Genomic DNA, 15,600 nt, shown 5'->3' on the forward strand with positions numbered 1-15,600 from the left:
ACCATGACTGCTATCTTGACTAATGCTGGTAAGTATGACACAAAATGATGTGGACACACCTTCAAATGAGTGGATTTGGGTATTTTAGCCACACCTGTTACTAACAGGTGTATAAACTTGAGCACACAGCTATGCAATATCCATAGACAAACATTGACAGTAGAATAGCCCGTATTGAAGAGCTCAGTGACTTTAAACGTGGCACTGTCATAAGATGCCACCTTTCCAACAAGTCAGTTTGTCAAATTCCTGCCCTGCTAGAGCTGCCCCAGTCAACTATAAGTGGTGTTACTGTGAAGTGGAAATGTCTAGGAGCAACAACTGCTCAGCCATGAAGTGATAGACCACACAAGCTCACAGAACGGGACTGCTGTGTGCTGAAGCACCTAAAAATCGTCTGTTCTCTGTTGCAACACTCACTACAGCATTCCAAATTTCTTATAGAAGCAAAATTAGCACAATAACCGTTTGTTGGGAGTTTCATGAAATGGGTTTCCATGGCCGAGCTGCCACGCCTAAGATCACCATGTGCAATGCCAAGCGTCAGCTGGATTGGTGTAAAGCTCGCCGTCATTGGACTCGAGCAGTGGAAACGCGTTCTCTGGAATGATGAATCGAGCTTCACCAACTGGCAGTCTGACGGACAAATCTGTATTTGGGGGATGCCAGGAGAATGCTACCTGCCTGAATGCTTAGTGCCAACTGTGTAGTTTGAGGAGGAATAATGGTCTGGTGCAGTTTTTCATGTTTTGTGCTCCTTAGTTCCATTGAAGAGAAATGTTATCGCTATAACATAAAGACAGAGCCCTGACCTCAACCCCATCAAACACCTTTTGGGATGAATTGGAACGCCGACTGCGAGCCAGGCCTACTCGCCCGACATCAGTGCCTGACCTCACTGATGCTCGTGGCTGAATGGAAGCAAGTCTTTGCAGCAATGTTCCAACATCTAGTGGAAAGCCTTCCCAGAAGAGTGGAGGCTGTTATAGAAGCAAAGGGGGGACCAACTCCATATTAATGCCCATGATTTTGGAATGACATTTTCAGCTAGCAGGTGTCCACATACTTTTGGTCATGTAGTCTAACAATCCAGCAAATTACTTTATTTCAGAGATATGCAGCAAACAGTCAGATACTGTTACCTAAAGTGCACATAGTACATAAGACAGGAAAACACCATAAATAACATGAACATACTGTATACAGTACATGTATTGTTGAAGGCTTTTAGACCAGCAAAGGGGGGACCAACTCCATATTAATGCCCATGCTTTTCAAATGAGATGTTCGACAAGCAGGTGTCCACGTTTGGCCATGTAGTGTACCTTCAAAAGGCCCTTTGTCAACTGTACAAATGACTTGCATCTGTGCATTACACTTGGTAAAAGGGATAAACCAAGCCACTAATTCCTATAATAGTGTTAGATACCACTGTGAAAACAATATTTATTGTGAAATGTTTCAATTTGTCGTTATAATATTGGTAGCAACAAAGTCTTTGTGGAAATCCATTGCAATTCAAGTCGACTACAAAACCTAGCTAATGTATCTACACACTATAATACCTACAGTTGAAGTCGGAAGTTTACATACACCTTAGCCAAATACATTTAAACTCAAATTTTCACAATTCTTGACATTTAATCCTAGTAAAAATTCCCTGTCTTAGGTCAGTTAGGATCACCACTTTATTTTAAGAATGTGAAATGTCAAAAAATAGTAGAGAGAATGATTTATTTCAGCTTTTATTTATTTCATCACATTCCCAGTGGGTCAGAAGTTTACATACACTCAATTAGTATTTGGTAGCATTGCCTTTAAATTGTTTAACTTGGGTCAAACGTTTCAGGTAGCCTTCCACAAGCTTCCCACAATAAGTTGGGTGAATTTTGGCCCATTCCTCCTGACAGAGCTGGTGTAACTGAATCAGGTTGGTAGGCCTCCTTGCTCACACATGCTTTTTCAGTTCTGCCCACAAATGTTCTATAGGATTGAGGTCAGGGCTTTGTGATGGCCACTCCAATACATTGACTTTGTTGTATGCTTCCAATTTTGGAAGTATGCTTGGGGTCATTGTCCATTTTGGAAGACCCATTTGCGACCAAGCTTTGACTTTATGACTGATGTCTTAAGATGTTGCTTCAATATATCCACATCATTTTCCTCTCCCATGATGCCATCTATTTTGTGAAGTGCACCAGTCCCTCCTGCAGCAAAGCACTCCCACAACATGATGCTGCCACCACCGTGCTTCACGTTTGGGATGGTGTTCTTCGGCTTGCAAGCCTCCCCCTTTTCCTCCAAACATATGGTCAATGGTCATTATGGCCAAACAGTTCTATTTTTCTTTCATCAGACCAGAGGACAAAAAGTATGATCTTTGTCCCCATGTAGAGTTGCAAACCGTAGTCCGGCTTTTTATGGCGGTTTTGGAGCAGTGGCTTCTTCCTTGCTGAGCGGCCTTTCAGTTTATGTCAATATAGGACTCGTTTTACTGTGGATATAGATACTTTTGTACCGGTTTCCTCCAGCAGCTTCACAAGGTCTGCTGTTCTGGGATTGATTTGCACTTTTCGCACCAAAGTACGTTCATCTCTAGGAGACAGAACAGGTCTCCTTCCTGAGCGGCATGACGGCTGCGTGGTACCATGGTGTTTATACTTGCGTACTTATTGTTTGTACAGATGAACGTGATACCTACAGGCGTTTGGAAATTGCTCCCAAGGATGAACCAGACTTGTGGAGGTCTCAATTTTTTTTCTGAGGTCTTGATTTCCCATGATGTCAAGCAAAGAGGCACTTAGTTTGAAGGTAGGCCTTGAAATACACCATTGACTCAAATGGTGTCAGAATCAGAATCTTCTAAAGCCATGACATTTTCTGGAATTTTACAAGCTGTTTAAAGGCACAGCTAACTTAGTGTATGTAAACTTTTGACCCACTGGAATTCTGATATAGTGAATTATTATATAGTGAAATAATCTCTGTAAACAATTATTGGAAAAATTACTTGTGTCATGCGCAAAGTAGATGTCCCAACCGACTTGCCAAAACTATAGTTTGTTAACAAGAAATTTGTGGAATGGTTGATAAACGAGTTTTAATGACTCCCCCTAAGTGTATGTAAACTTCCGACTTCAACTGTAAGTCAAAATCGGCATGTTATCAAATCAAATCAAATCAACTTTTATTTGTCACATACACATGGTTAGCAGATGTTAATGCGAGTGTAGCGAAATGCTTGTGCTTCTAGTTCCGACAATGCAGTAATAACCAACAAGTAATCTAACTAACAATTCCAAAACTACTGTCTTGTACACAGTGTGAGGGGATAAAGAATATGTACATAAGGATATATGAATGCGTGATGGTACAGAGCAGCATAGGCAGATACAGTAGATTGTATCGAGTACAGTATATACATATGAGATGAGTATGTAAACAAAGTGGCATAGTTAAAGTGGCTAGTGATACATGTATTACATAAGGATACAGTCGATGATATAGAGTACAGTATATACGTATGCCTATGAGATGAATAATGTAGGGTAAGTAACATTATATAAGGTAGCATTGTTTAAAGTGGCTAGTGATATATTTACATCATTTCCCATCAATTCCCATTATTAAAGTGGCTGGAGTTGAGTCAGTGTCAGTGTGTTGGCAGCAGCCACTCAATGTTAGTGGTGGCTGTTTAACAGTCTGATAGCCTTGAGATAGAAGCTGTTTTTCAGTCTCTCGGTCCCAGCTTTGATGCACCTGTACTGACCTCGCCTTCTGGATGATAGCGGGGTGAACAGGCAGTGGCTTGGGTGGTTGATGTCCTTGATGATCTTTATGGCCATCCTGTGACATCGGGTGGTGTAGGTGTCCTGGAGGGCAGGTAGTTTGCCCCCGGTGATGCGTTGTGCAGACCTCACTACCCTCTGGAGGGCCTTACGGTTGAGGGCGGAGCAGTTGCCGTACCAGGCGGTGATACAGCCCGCCAGGATGCTCTCGATTGTGCATCTGTAGAAGTTTGTGAGTGCTTTTGGTGACAAGCCGAATTTCTTCAGCCTCCTGAGGTTGAAGAGGCGCTGCTGCGCCTTCTTCACAACGCTGTCTGTGTGAGTGGACCAATTCAGTTTGTCTGTGATGTGTATGCCGAGGAACTTAAAACTTGCTACCCTCTCCACTACTGTTCCATCGATGTGGATAGGGGGGTGTTCCCTCTGCTGTTTCCTGAAGTCCACAATCATCTCCTTAGTTTTGTTGACGTTGAGTGTGAGGTTATTTTCCTGACACCACACTCCGAGGGCCCTCACCTCCTCCCTGTAGGCCGTCTCGTCGTTGTTGGTAATCAAGCCTACCACTGTTGTGTCGTCCGCAAACTTGATGATTGAGTTGGAGGCGTGCGTGGCCACGCAGTCGTGGGTGAACAGGGAGTACAGGAGAGGGCTCAGAACGCACCCTTGTGGGGCCCCAGTGTTGAGGATCAGCGGGGAGGAGATGTTGTTACCTACCCTCACCACCTGGGGGCGGCCCGTCAGGAAGTCCAGTACCCAGTTGCACAGGGCGGGGTCGAGACCCAGGGTCTCGAGCTTGATGACGAGCTTGGAGGGTACTATGGTGTTGAATGCCGAGCTGTAGTCAATGAACAGCATTCTCACATAGGTATTCCTCTTGTCCAGATGGGTTAGGGCAGTGTGCAGTGTGGTTGAGATTGCATCGTCTGTGGACCTATTTGGGCGGTAAGCAAATTGGAGTGGGTCTAGGGTGTCAGGTAGGGTGGAGGTGATATGGTCCTTGACTAGTCTCTCAAAGCACTTCATGATGACGGAAGTGAGTGCTACGGGGCGGTAGTCGTTTAGCTCAGTTACCTTAGCTTTCTTGGGAACAGGAACAATGGTGGCCCTCTTGAAGCATGTGGGAACAGCAGACTGGTATAGGGATTGATTGAATATGTCCGTAAACACACCGGCCAGCTGGTCTGCGCATGCTCTGAGGGCGCGGCTGGGGATGCCGTCTGGGCCTGCAGCCTTGCGAGGGTTAACACGTTTAAATGTCTTACTCACCTCGGCTGCAGTGAAGGAGAGACCGCAAGTTTTCGTTGCAGGCCGTGTCAGTGGCACTGTATTGTCCTCAAAGCGGGCAAAAAAGTTATTTAGTCTGCCTGGGAGCAGGACATCCTGGTCTGTGACTGGGCTGGATTTCTTCCTGTAGTCCGTGATTGACTGTAGACCCTGCCACATGCCTCTTGTGTCTGAGCCGTTGAATTGAGATTCTACTTTGTCTCTGTACTGACGCTTAGCTTGTTTGATAGCCTTGCGGAGGGAATAGCTGCACTGTTTGTATTCGGTCATGTTATGTAACTTGCTTGCTGTATAATCGCCTAAACACATTTAAGAGTATCTCAAGAGTTCAGTTTACAGTTCGTCTCTGTCCAGAGTGAGTGCAGATTACGTTGGTATGCCAACAACGGCCCGAGATGGTATTTGAAGGGGAAATTAAATTGAATAATTTGGTGCAGTTTAGATTGAGCACATCTAAGCGTAATATATACTTTGTCTTGATATAAACAGATGAATGTGTTCTAGACAAATATGCCCATACCATATATTGACTGATTTGACAAGCTGGAGTGCAGGTAATAGTTTAAATGTTATGAAATGTAATAGTGTGTTATCCCCTATCTAGTACATTGAGTTTATAAACCGAGGTGCAACATCACGAGACTTCCGGGAACGATTGACAAGCAGACCAGGCCGGGGTTTGAGAAGTCAATGAGAGAAATCACAAATTCTTCCTTCGTTAATTTTCACAATTTAAAGGCACAACCTAGAATCGAGACAATGTTTAAAGTATTTGAACATGTTATTACCCCAACCTCGGTAAAGTACTGGGATTGATTTGCAATTTTCGCACCAAAGTACGTTCAGGTCTAGTGGTAAGAGCGTCGGACTAGTAACCGGAAGGTTGCAAGTTCAAATCCCCGAACTGACAATGTACAAATCTGTCGTTCTGCCCCTGAACAGGCAGTTAACCCACTGTTCCTTGGCCGTCATTAAAAATAAGAATTTGTTCTTAACTGACTTGCCTAGTTAAATAAAGGTAAAATAATACATTTTAAAAAAGTGACAAACTGACATGTTTTCATGTTCGTAAAAAACAAGGAGATGACGACAGACATGGCAGCTCTGCTTCTAGCTCCAAAGCAACTTTGTTTTGTTAGATACTACTGCACTGGCGCTATGAACACAAGCATTATGTGCATGTGACCAATACAATTTTATTTGAGTGCCTTTGACTTGACGGCATGCACTTGCGCGAGGCACAACCCAATAACGTGTTTCTGCGCATGAGTTTAGGTAGCCAAGTGGTATCAAGGATTTTTATCGGAGAACCAGTTTCTGCCCATCTTCTTACTGTAGTCTTTATTGTAGCTATGATGCATTACTATTTTCATGTGTTTAATATATCTTTCCACATTGAGGTTGGAATAATACTGTGAAAATTATGCAATTGTAGTGTAAGAGTTGTTTGAAAAGACTACCTGAAATTTCAGCCTGTTTTGGTGGGATGGAGTTTTTGCCTGCCTATGACATCACCAGGCAGTAAATCCATTAATGGAATAAGAAGTAGTTCCAAACCTCTCTGCCAATAACGTCTAGTTTCCCCCTCCCCACTTAGATTACTCCCAGACAGTCCTAGCAACATTTTGGCTTGAGAAAGTGCTCTTGTTAAGCTGTTTCTTTTTTACCATTTTGATTGCAGAGGATGTGCACAGTGCAACAATATTATGAAGTGTGAATATTTCTGCCACCCACACACAGGTAAACAGTTCCAAATAAATGACATTATTACGTGTTCCACCACCCATGTTATTTACATCATTAAATGTCCACGTGGGCTCTGCTATGTCGGTAAAACCTCCCGCTCTCTCAAACAGAGAATTAGTGAACATAGAAGTTCAATCAGTAGAAACGACAGGCATTATCCAGTCGCAGTACACTTGAATGACCTTTCTACCTTTAGATTTTGTGGCATAGAGAAAGTTAAGATATCAGACAGGGAAGGTGATATTAATAATACTCTGAGTAAAAGAGAATGTTTTTGGATTTTCACCTTCCAGACATTATTTCCTAAAGGACTTAATGATGAAATGCCTATGCATGTTATGAATTTGAACATGAATTATGTGCCTATTTAAGATTACGCTGATGTTTTTCCTACGATGTACCCAATGATTAATGAAAACTTGCTATGTCCTCATTGTGGTTTTACAGACGTGTTTAATTAAGATGTAATATTTATGAAATGCACATTGTTATTTGGTAGCATTTATTTGTTTTTCCTTTGCCTCCAACCCATTTCGATGTGTGGAACGGATGTGGGTGGGGCTAGGTCTACATAAGGGTGCTAATTTAAAATAAAATAACAAAAGCTCTGACTAAGGCCGTGAGGCCGATACGTAAGCTTATTAAATATCAGAGCAATGTGCGGTTTCTTTTTTACTTGAAAACAACTCATTTCCTCCAATGTAAGTCAGTCATAAACAAAAACAAATTCAAACATTCTACCTACAGAAGCATCCAAACATTTTTCCCAAAGCAATCCATTTGACCTACTTAATTTCATCCCAACTTTATAGTGTTTACCCGTTACTTGAGGAGCAAAATTCTCAAATGAAAATTGTGCACTTTAACTTTCACAAAAATCTTCCATTGATATCAATGCATGATTAGAGCAGACGTTCGGGTTTAAGCACTACTTTTACATTAGCATTTGGCTCAAAACTTATTTACATCATAACAAACTAAACTCAAAGAAAAGGGCATCTACCCAGAACGGTGGCCTGAAATTGACACATTTGAGTTACATGTCTCCATAAATACTCACATGCTTCATCAAAACCATTCACACCTGTGCTTCACCCTAACAGATAAGTCTCAACATAATCCACATTCATCCTCAGCCTTATTTCTTTATGGTGTCCACTGTATTTCCATTCACAGGCAGTCCCTCCTCTTGTGCCCCAGGTTAAAGGGTTACTCTCTGATCCCCATCAGCAGCTTCAGTAGGTGGGCCTCCATCACCTGTTGAACTGGTCAGAGAAGAGAGACATGTTTCAGCCATAGCCTACTACTGCACAGAGATATTATGCAAAGATTGAGGTTTTAGAAGTTAGAAAATTTTTAAAGCAAATGTCTGAAAGTTTGGTGAGTATTGAGCAAACAAAAAAGTCAAGTATCTGGTAGGGTTCATTAAATGTAAATAGGAATGCTAGTTAGTTAAAGCTATCCTCAAACTGAGAAAATATCATTGAATTACAGCGCCAAAATACCAGCATTTTAAACGTTAAATCTCTGTTCATACCATAGGACAAACATCCAAGTCATGAAATCTTAACAGCTACTGGGCTTATTTTGAGCATGGTTTGTAAAGTGGGATCTGATACCATAACAGATTACATGTTTATCCTTGGCATACACAGCACTATAAAAAAAAGTTTACTTCTGATCCTAGTGGAACCAGTGGACCAGACTGTTAGAATCAGAGGAGATCCTGCTAAAATGGCTTCATTTGCATAATTGTATCAAAACACAGAAATCTGATTGGGGGGGGGGATTACTGTTATACACGGACTAGAAGGAACTCACCAAATACCCTTGTATTTCTTTAAACATATTCCAAGATAGTAATCTCGCTGCACAATATCTTCATGAAAGTAGACCGGGCATAACACAAATAAATGCTATATTTCCACTTTATGTATGTATGGCTAGACTACAAGACCTCTTTAGTCATGATATTTGAACTTGTTCTTCATGATGAGAAGTATATAGCCTAAATATGATCTGTATGAGATGCATATTTGTATACCATTCCTATGGCCCATTGCCACAGCCATATCCATAGCGTTGAAGCCAGAGTCAGACTCAATGGTGGGGTCGGCGCCACTTTCTGTGACAGGAAAGGATGGAAGATGTCAGATTACAGACCTGCCTGGATCAACACAGCCTAAATATAAGCAACATATCTCATCAAAATCAGTGCAGACCAAGCTTTTAGCACAACATATTGTCTCAGTTAATAAAAGTCATAGAATCATCATCTAGAAAGTGACAGTTGCCACCAATGCGGTTGGTTAGTACAGTAAGTCTGCTGAATGGAAGGTCAGTCAGGGCTTTATTTCTTACTGTACATGCTCCAGCCCCTCAGTCAGGCAGTTCTTACCAAGAAGAATTTCCACACAACGCAAATGGTTTCCATGGACAGCGTAGAGAACGGGAACCCCTCCATTCTGAAACCGTAAGAGTAAAATCTTCAACAGGAACAAATGTTGCTCTATGATTGGTTTGACATACTGTACATTAAAATTAAGCCATACACAAGAATACAGATGAAAATCCTGATGTAACATTCCTACCCAGTCATATTCATTGACATCCACCCCACAGTCGATGAGCATCTTCACGATGTCTGTGTATCCCTTGCTGCAGGCCAGAGACAGAGCGCTCTCTCTGCCTTTAGCCAACAGGTTGGGGTCCGCTCCCTAAAGGAAGAGGACATGGAAGAGACCATTGGTGAGAAAAGCATCTGGGCTAAACGGATTCAACAATACATACTGTATACAGTATGTTAATGTTATTTGTGGTGTTTTCCTGTCTTTGGTACATTTTAGGTAACAGTATCTGACTGTATGCTGCATATCTCTGAAATAGTCAATTGCTGGGTTGTTACACTACATCACCAAAAGTATGTGGACACCTTCTTGCCCAAAATTTCATTCCAAAATCATAGGCATTAATATGGAGTTGGTCCCCTCTTTGCAGCTATAAACAGCCTCCACTCTTCTGGGAAGGCTTTCCACTAGATGTTGGAACATTGCAGCAGAGACTTGCTTCCATTCACCACAAGCAATAGTGAGGTCAGGCACTGATGTTGGGGTACTAGGTCTGGCTCGCAGTCAACGTTCCAATCCCAAAGGTGTTTGATGGGGTTGAGGTTATGACTCTGTGCAGGCCAGTCAAGTTCTTCCACACCAATCTTGACAAACTATTTCTGTATGGACCTCGCTTTTGGTACTGGGGGATTGTCATGCTGAAACAGTAAAGGGCCTTCCCCAAACTGTTGCCACAAAGTTGGAAGCACAGAATCGTCTAGAATGTCATTGTATGCTGTAGCTTTACAATTTCCCTTCTCTGGAACTAAGGGGCCTAGCCCGAACCATGAAAAACAGCCACAGACCATTAGTTCTCCTCCACCAAACTTTACAGTTGGCACTATGCATTCAGGCAGGTAGCATTCTCCTGGCATTCGCCAAACCAAGATTCGTCCATCGGACTGCCAGATGACTGCGCCAGAGTCCAATGGTGGCAAGCTTTACACCACTCCATCCGACACTTGCCATTGTGCATGGTGATCTTAGGCTTGTGTGGCTGCTCAGCCATGGAAACCCATTTCATGAAGCTCCCGACGAACAGTTCTTGTGCTGACGTTGCTTCCAGAGGCAGTTTGGAACTCGGTAGTGAGTGTTGCAAACGAGGATAGACAATTTTTACGTGCTTCAGCACTAGGCGGTCCCACTCTGTGAGCTTGTGTGGTCTACCACGTTGCGGCTGATCAGTTGTTACTCCTAGACTTTCCACTTCACAATAACAGCACTTAGTTGACCAGGGCAGCTCTAGTGAATGTCACCGAGCTGTTCAGTAAGGTAATTCTACTGCCAATGTTGTCAATGGAGATTACATGGCTGTGTGCTCCATTTTATACACCTGTCAGCAACGGGTGTGGCTGAAATAGCCAAATCCACTCATTTGAAGGGGTGTCCACATACTTTTGTATATACACCACTGTATATACACCACTTCAAAAGTTGGAGGTCACTTAGAAATGTCCTTGTTTTTGAAAGAAAAGCAATTTTTTTGTCCATTAAAATAACATCAAATTGATCAGAAATACAGTGTATATATTGTTAATGTTGTAAATGACAATTGCAGCTGGAAACGGCAGATATTTTTATGGAATATCTACATGGGCGTACAGAGGCCCATTATCAGCAACCATCACTCCTGTGTTCCAATGGCATGTTGTGTTAGCTAATCCATGTTTATCATTTTAAAAGGCTAATTGATCATTAGAAAACCCTTTTGCAATTATGTTAGCACAGCTTAAAACTGTTGTTTCTGATTGAAGATTCAATAAAACTGTCCTTTAGGCTAGTTGAGTACCTGGAGCATCAGCATTTGTGGGTTCAATTACAGGCTCAAAATGTCCAGAAACAGAGACTGGTGTTTTGCGGGTTCCATTTAATGAAGCTGCCAGTTGAGGACTTGTGAGGCATTGGTTTCTCAAACTAGACACTAATGTACTTGTCCTCTTGCTCAGTTGTGCACCAGAGCCTCCCACTCCTCTTTCTATTCTGGTTAGGGCCAATTTGCGCTTTTCTGTGAAGGGAGTAGCTTCATTAAATAGTACCCGCAAAACACCAGTCTCAACGTCAGTGAAGAGGCGACTCCGGGATGCTGGCTTTCTAGGCAGAGTTCCTCTGTCCAGTGTTTGTTCTTTTGCCCATCTTAATCTTCTCTTTTTATTGGCCAGTCAGATTGGGCTTTTTCTTTGCAACTCTGCCTAGAAGGCCAGCATCCCTGTCAGACTTACGATTACTGATGGTTAGCTAATACGTCTAAGGAAATAATAAAGACGAAACTCAACTGTCTAGCTAACATTATTGTTAGCTAGCCCAAGATAGGCCCGCTCTTGGGTGAACTAGAGCTGTTCTTTGCAACTCTGCCTAGAAGGCCAGCATCCAGGAGTCACCTCTTCACTGTTGACGTTGAGACTGGTGTTTTGCAGGTACAATTTAATGAAGCTGCCAGTTGAGGACTTGTGAGGCGTCCGATTCTCAAACTAGACACGAATGTACTTGTCCTCTTTGGTTTTCTAATGATCAATTAGCCTTTTTTGATTAGTTAACACAACATGCCATTGGAACACAGGAGTGATGATTGCTGATAATGGGCCTCTGTACACCGATGTAGAAATTCCATTAAAAAAAGCAATTTCCAGCTACAATAGTCATTTACAACATTAACAATGTCTACACTGTATTTCTGATCAATTTTATGTTATTTTAATGGAAAGAAAAAAAGTGACATTTCTAAGTGACCCCAAACCTTTGAACGGTAGTGTTTGGTGCATGTCTCAACATGTTGTTGTTCTTACGTTCTGGAGCAGGAACTCTACGACAGCTATCTGTCCGTGTGCTGCGGCCCACATCAGGGGGGTGAAGCCTTCCTCATCCTGCAGGTTAATCACTGTCTCTACAGCCATACAAACATCAAAGCGGTCAGTAACATGTTTCACATATTTCTAGTCAACCTGTGAAGCCCTTTATAGACATTTGAGTAAATGTTATTCTTATCTTACCAACTGTTAATTATGTGACTGTTCATGGTTGTAACGAACCCAACATCAATATACCATTAACAAACAGATATAAATACAACTCCACCCTGAGGGACATTGCCACCTTGTTCAATCCTGCTGGCCAAGAACACCATTTCTCCCTGTGCTGCCAGCTGGTGAATGGACAGGGCTGGAAAGAAGGCATAAGTCACATGTCAGAGGTCAAGCAGCCATAATTCAATGTTAGAGTCAAGTACATTTTAGGTTGTAGTCTATGTTTAAGAGGGTAAGTGACATGTGACAAACTTTTTTAGTTTAGGATGAGCTCAGGTACTTACAGTGGACCAGAAGAGGAGTGGAGGATACCTCGTTTCCACGGTGCTTGTTGGTGAGTGTTGTCGACTGTTTGATGGGGGAGAAGTGTTTGGTGGTGGATGGGGTGTAAACATGACGCACTTGTATCCCTGGTGAGGGCGACGTCTGAATATTACACTCGGCTGAAAGAGGCAAAAGAGATATAGCATCAACCATCAGCTCAGCTCAATTGAGGAGCAAAATATCTCCTCTGATTTTCTGGGGTCAAATATGGAAATCACATTGTAATACAAATAAAGAGTGCATCAACACTTGGTAGTCAGTTGGTACCTTTAAATAAAACAGACGCCACCTCCAAGTCGGAATTGACCTGGTCCTGGATGTTTTTGCTGTCCTCCTCGTTGAGCGACTTGACGAACCTTGAGCACACGTTCATATCAAAGCGGTTGGGCAGGATGAACTTGATCCCCATGGCCACGTTCTGTGCACCTGTGTCGTCCACACTCCCACCCGGGTGTTCCGACTTGATGTTGCTCATATCTGGCATCACACATATCCCCTCCATCTCTTCGGAGACCAAACTGGTCCTACCTGCTACTGAACCGGTGTCCATGACCGAGGCAGTGACACAGTGAGTCAGAGGGTCAACTCTGCGCTGGGTGGATGTGATCTATCTGGTAAATAAACGCTTTGATCACCACATCCGGTCTCCAATAGAAGATGCGTCTAAAAGCCTTGAATGGATACAAAAGCAATATCAGAATGTAGTAACGTTAATACAAGTTACTGTGTGCCTATGTCATCAATTTAAGCATGCAAAGCTGATCTCTTTTGTAAAAAAAAAAAAATGCAATACCACAACAATCATGAATTACTACTGTCTATGTGCTGTGTATACCCCTTTTAAACAATAAGTGTCAACAATTAAAATAAAAAAAAATGGGTAACGTTAGTGATGTTATGCATAAATCCAACAGGAGAGAGTGGGGTTGTAAGTTAACAGACAATGATCATTCCTAAATAACAACATGCGTGCACAAACAAGTTCGAAGGCTTGTATTCCGCGTCAGTTGAGACTAGCATTGTCTATGCAACTTGCTAGTTTTAAAAGAGCTAGCTAGCTAGCTAGCTAGCTAATTCTTGAACCTTCAACCAAATTCTGTCCGACTTACGAAACCCAACTGTCTAGCTAACGTTATTGTTAACTAGCCCAAGGTATGCCCTCTTGGGTGAACGAGAGCTAACTAGCTAACCAAGTCTGAAGTACTTCGGTCTTAGTGTTAGCTAGCTAGCATGGTTAGCTAGCTAACAGACCCAGCAGAATCCCTTACAAGCAAACTAACGTACTGATTACAAGCACAAATTAAACCGTAGTAAGGTGAGTCACAATAATACATAATGATATCTTACCTAGTAACACATTGTGTAATGTTCGCCGGTGTTGCAACGATTTGACAGCTGGCTTTGTGCTTGTTTTGATGTTTCTCGCGCATGAGCAGTTTCTTCAGATCAATGTTTTTTTTTTCTCCACATGTGACAGATTTAATTGTAAAGGTATGGGTGAACGATGCTATTCAGAAAACAATTATTTATTCTAGTGAAAGACCTATTAAAACAGATTTTTGTATTTTAACTTCAATTAATGGGTGAATTGGTTAAATGAATTACACTAAAATAACTCCACCTCTAAATTAGATACAGGCTACGGATTAAAATGTGGGTAGAATATTGATATTTCCAAAAGGCCTATGCATCAAAATCGTTGAGGCCTTGGGGACCTGTGTTTTTACCTGTGTCAGTGCCAAAAACCTGAATCATGTTGAATTAAAGTTACCATGACATTTTGCAGTGTTTGTTTAATCCCTTTTAATACAAAATGTTGAATAATAGATTGGGCTACACTCACACCGGTTACACTGCTGTGAGACTAGAGATCACAGTTTGGTCAAATGCTAAAAGTTGGTTTATGCAAAGTTATTTTTCCAAGTCCACAGCTTCTTTAGAACAATAATGGCATATTTTCCTTGAACTACATGTATCAAATGAAATGTTTAATTATTAAATTTATCAAGGAAATAGAACCAGGCAGAAGTGTGGTAGGCGTTTATTTAATCTTTGATTTGTTAAATGTTATGTTGCTAATTTCATTCTAAAATGGAGTGGGAAAGGTACAGTATGTATAAATGTATATGGTAACATTCAGATCAAATTAAAAACATGCATTGACCTAGCTTGCTATTTTTTAAGTGTTTCCTTTGTGCTGCAAAATCTGTTCATCTCGCCATTTGAAGTGTGTCAGTTTCTGCTTGAATAATCTGGAATTACGCATTTGTTTGAGGCGGTCAGAGGTTCCCCTTCACTGGTTAAAGTTGCAAAATGCTCATCTGATTTAGGGGGATATGACAAATATTTCTCTCTAATCTGTCAAGTCCTGCCTTAGAGTGTATGCTTAAATTAACCACTGTTCACTTTTGTTTTTGTCTAGGTGTTTTTACAGCCAGACCCCTGTCCGGATCAGGGAATTTGGGGCACATCTCTCTATTCCAACCGCTAGTATTTACTATGCATTTGGCAGCGATTACAGCCTTGAGTCTTCTTGGGTATGGCGCTACAAGCTTGGCATACCTGTATTTGGAAAGTTTCTCCCATTCTTTCTGCAGGTCCTCTCAAGCCCTGTCAGGCTGGATGCACAGCTATTTTCAGGTCTCTCCAGAGATGTTGGATCAGTGTCCAGGCTCTGGCTGGGCCACTCAAGGACATTAAGACTTGTCCCGAAGCCACACCTGTGTTGTCTTGGCTGTGTGTTTAGGGTCTTTGTCCTGTTGGAAGGTGAACCTTCGTCTCAGTCTGAGGTCCTGAACGCTCTAAAGCAGGTTGTGCTGCCACCACCATGCT

General features: G+C 42.0%; 1 protein-coding gene across 5 annotated transcripts; it reads right to left on the reverse strand.

Moving 5' to 3' along the window:
• Positions 1–7,477: 7,477 nt before the first annotated feature.
• LOC139408470 (ankyrin repeat family A protein 2-like) lies at positions 7,478–14,353 on the reverse strand. 5 transcript variants are annotated; one of them, XM_071152405.1, is made up of 9 exons: positions 14,116–14,353; positions 13,036–13,439; positions 12,729–12,887; positions 12,515–12,580; positions 12,208–12,305; positions 9,410–9,535; positions 9,217–9,283; positions 8,863–8,943; positions 7,478–8,083 (listed from the first exon to the last, which is right to left on the reverse strand). In XM_071152405.1, the coding sequence occupies exons 2-9, from the start codon at positions 13,316–13,318 to the stop codon at positions 8,028–8,030; spliced, it is 936 nt and encodes a 311-aa protein (XP_071008506.1). In that variant the 5' UTR covers positions 13,319–13,439; positions 14,116–14,353; the 3' UTR covers positions 7,478–8,027. The 5 variants fall into 5 exon arrangements, with proteins under 5 accessions (XP_071008506.1, XP_071008505.1, XP_071008504.1 ...); XM_071152404.1 differs by having other exon boundaries at positions 12,208–12,299; positions 14,116–14,216; XM_071152403.1 differs by having other exon boundaries at positions 12,208–12,299; positions 12,497–12,580; positions 14,116–14,216.
• Between the last annotated feature and the right edge of the window lie 1,247 nt (positions 14,354–15,600).

Source organism: Oncorhynchus clarkii, chromosome 5 (assembly GCF_045791955.1).
Source record: "Oncorhynchus clarkii lewisi isolate Uvic-CL-2024 chromosome 5, UVic_Ocla_1.0, whole genome shotgun sequence".
NCBI lineage: Eukaryota > Metazoa > Chordata > Actinopteri > Salmoniformes > Salmonidae > Oncorhynchus > Oncorhynchus clarkii.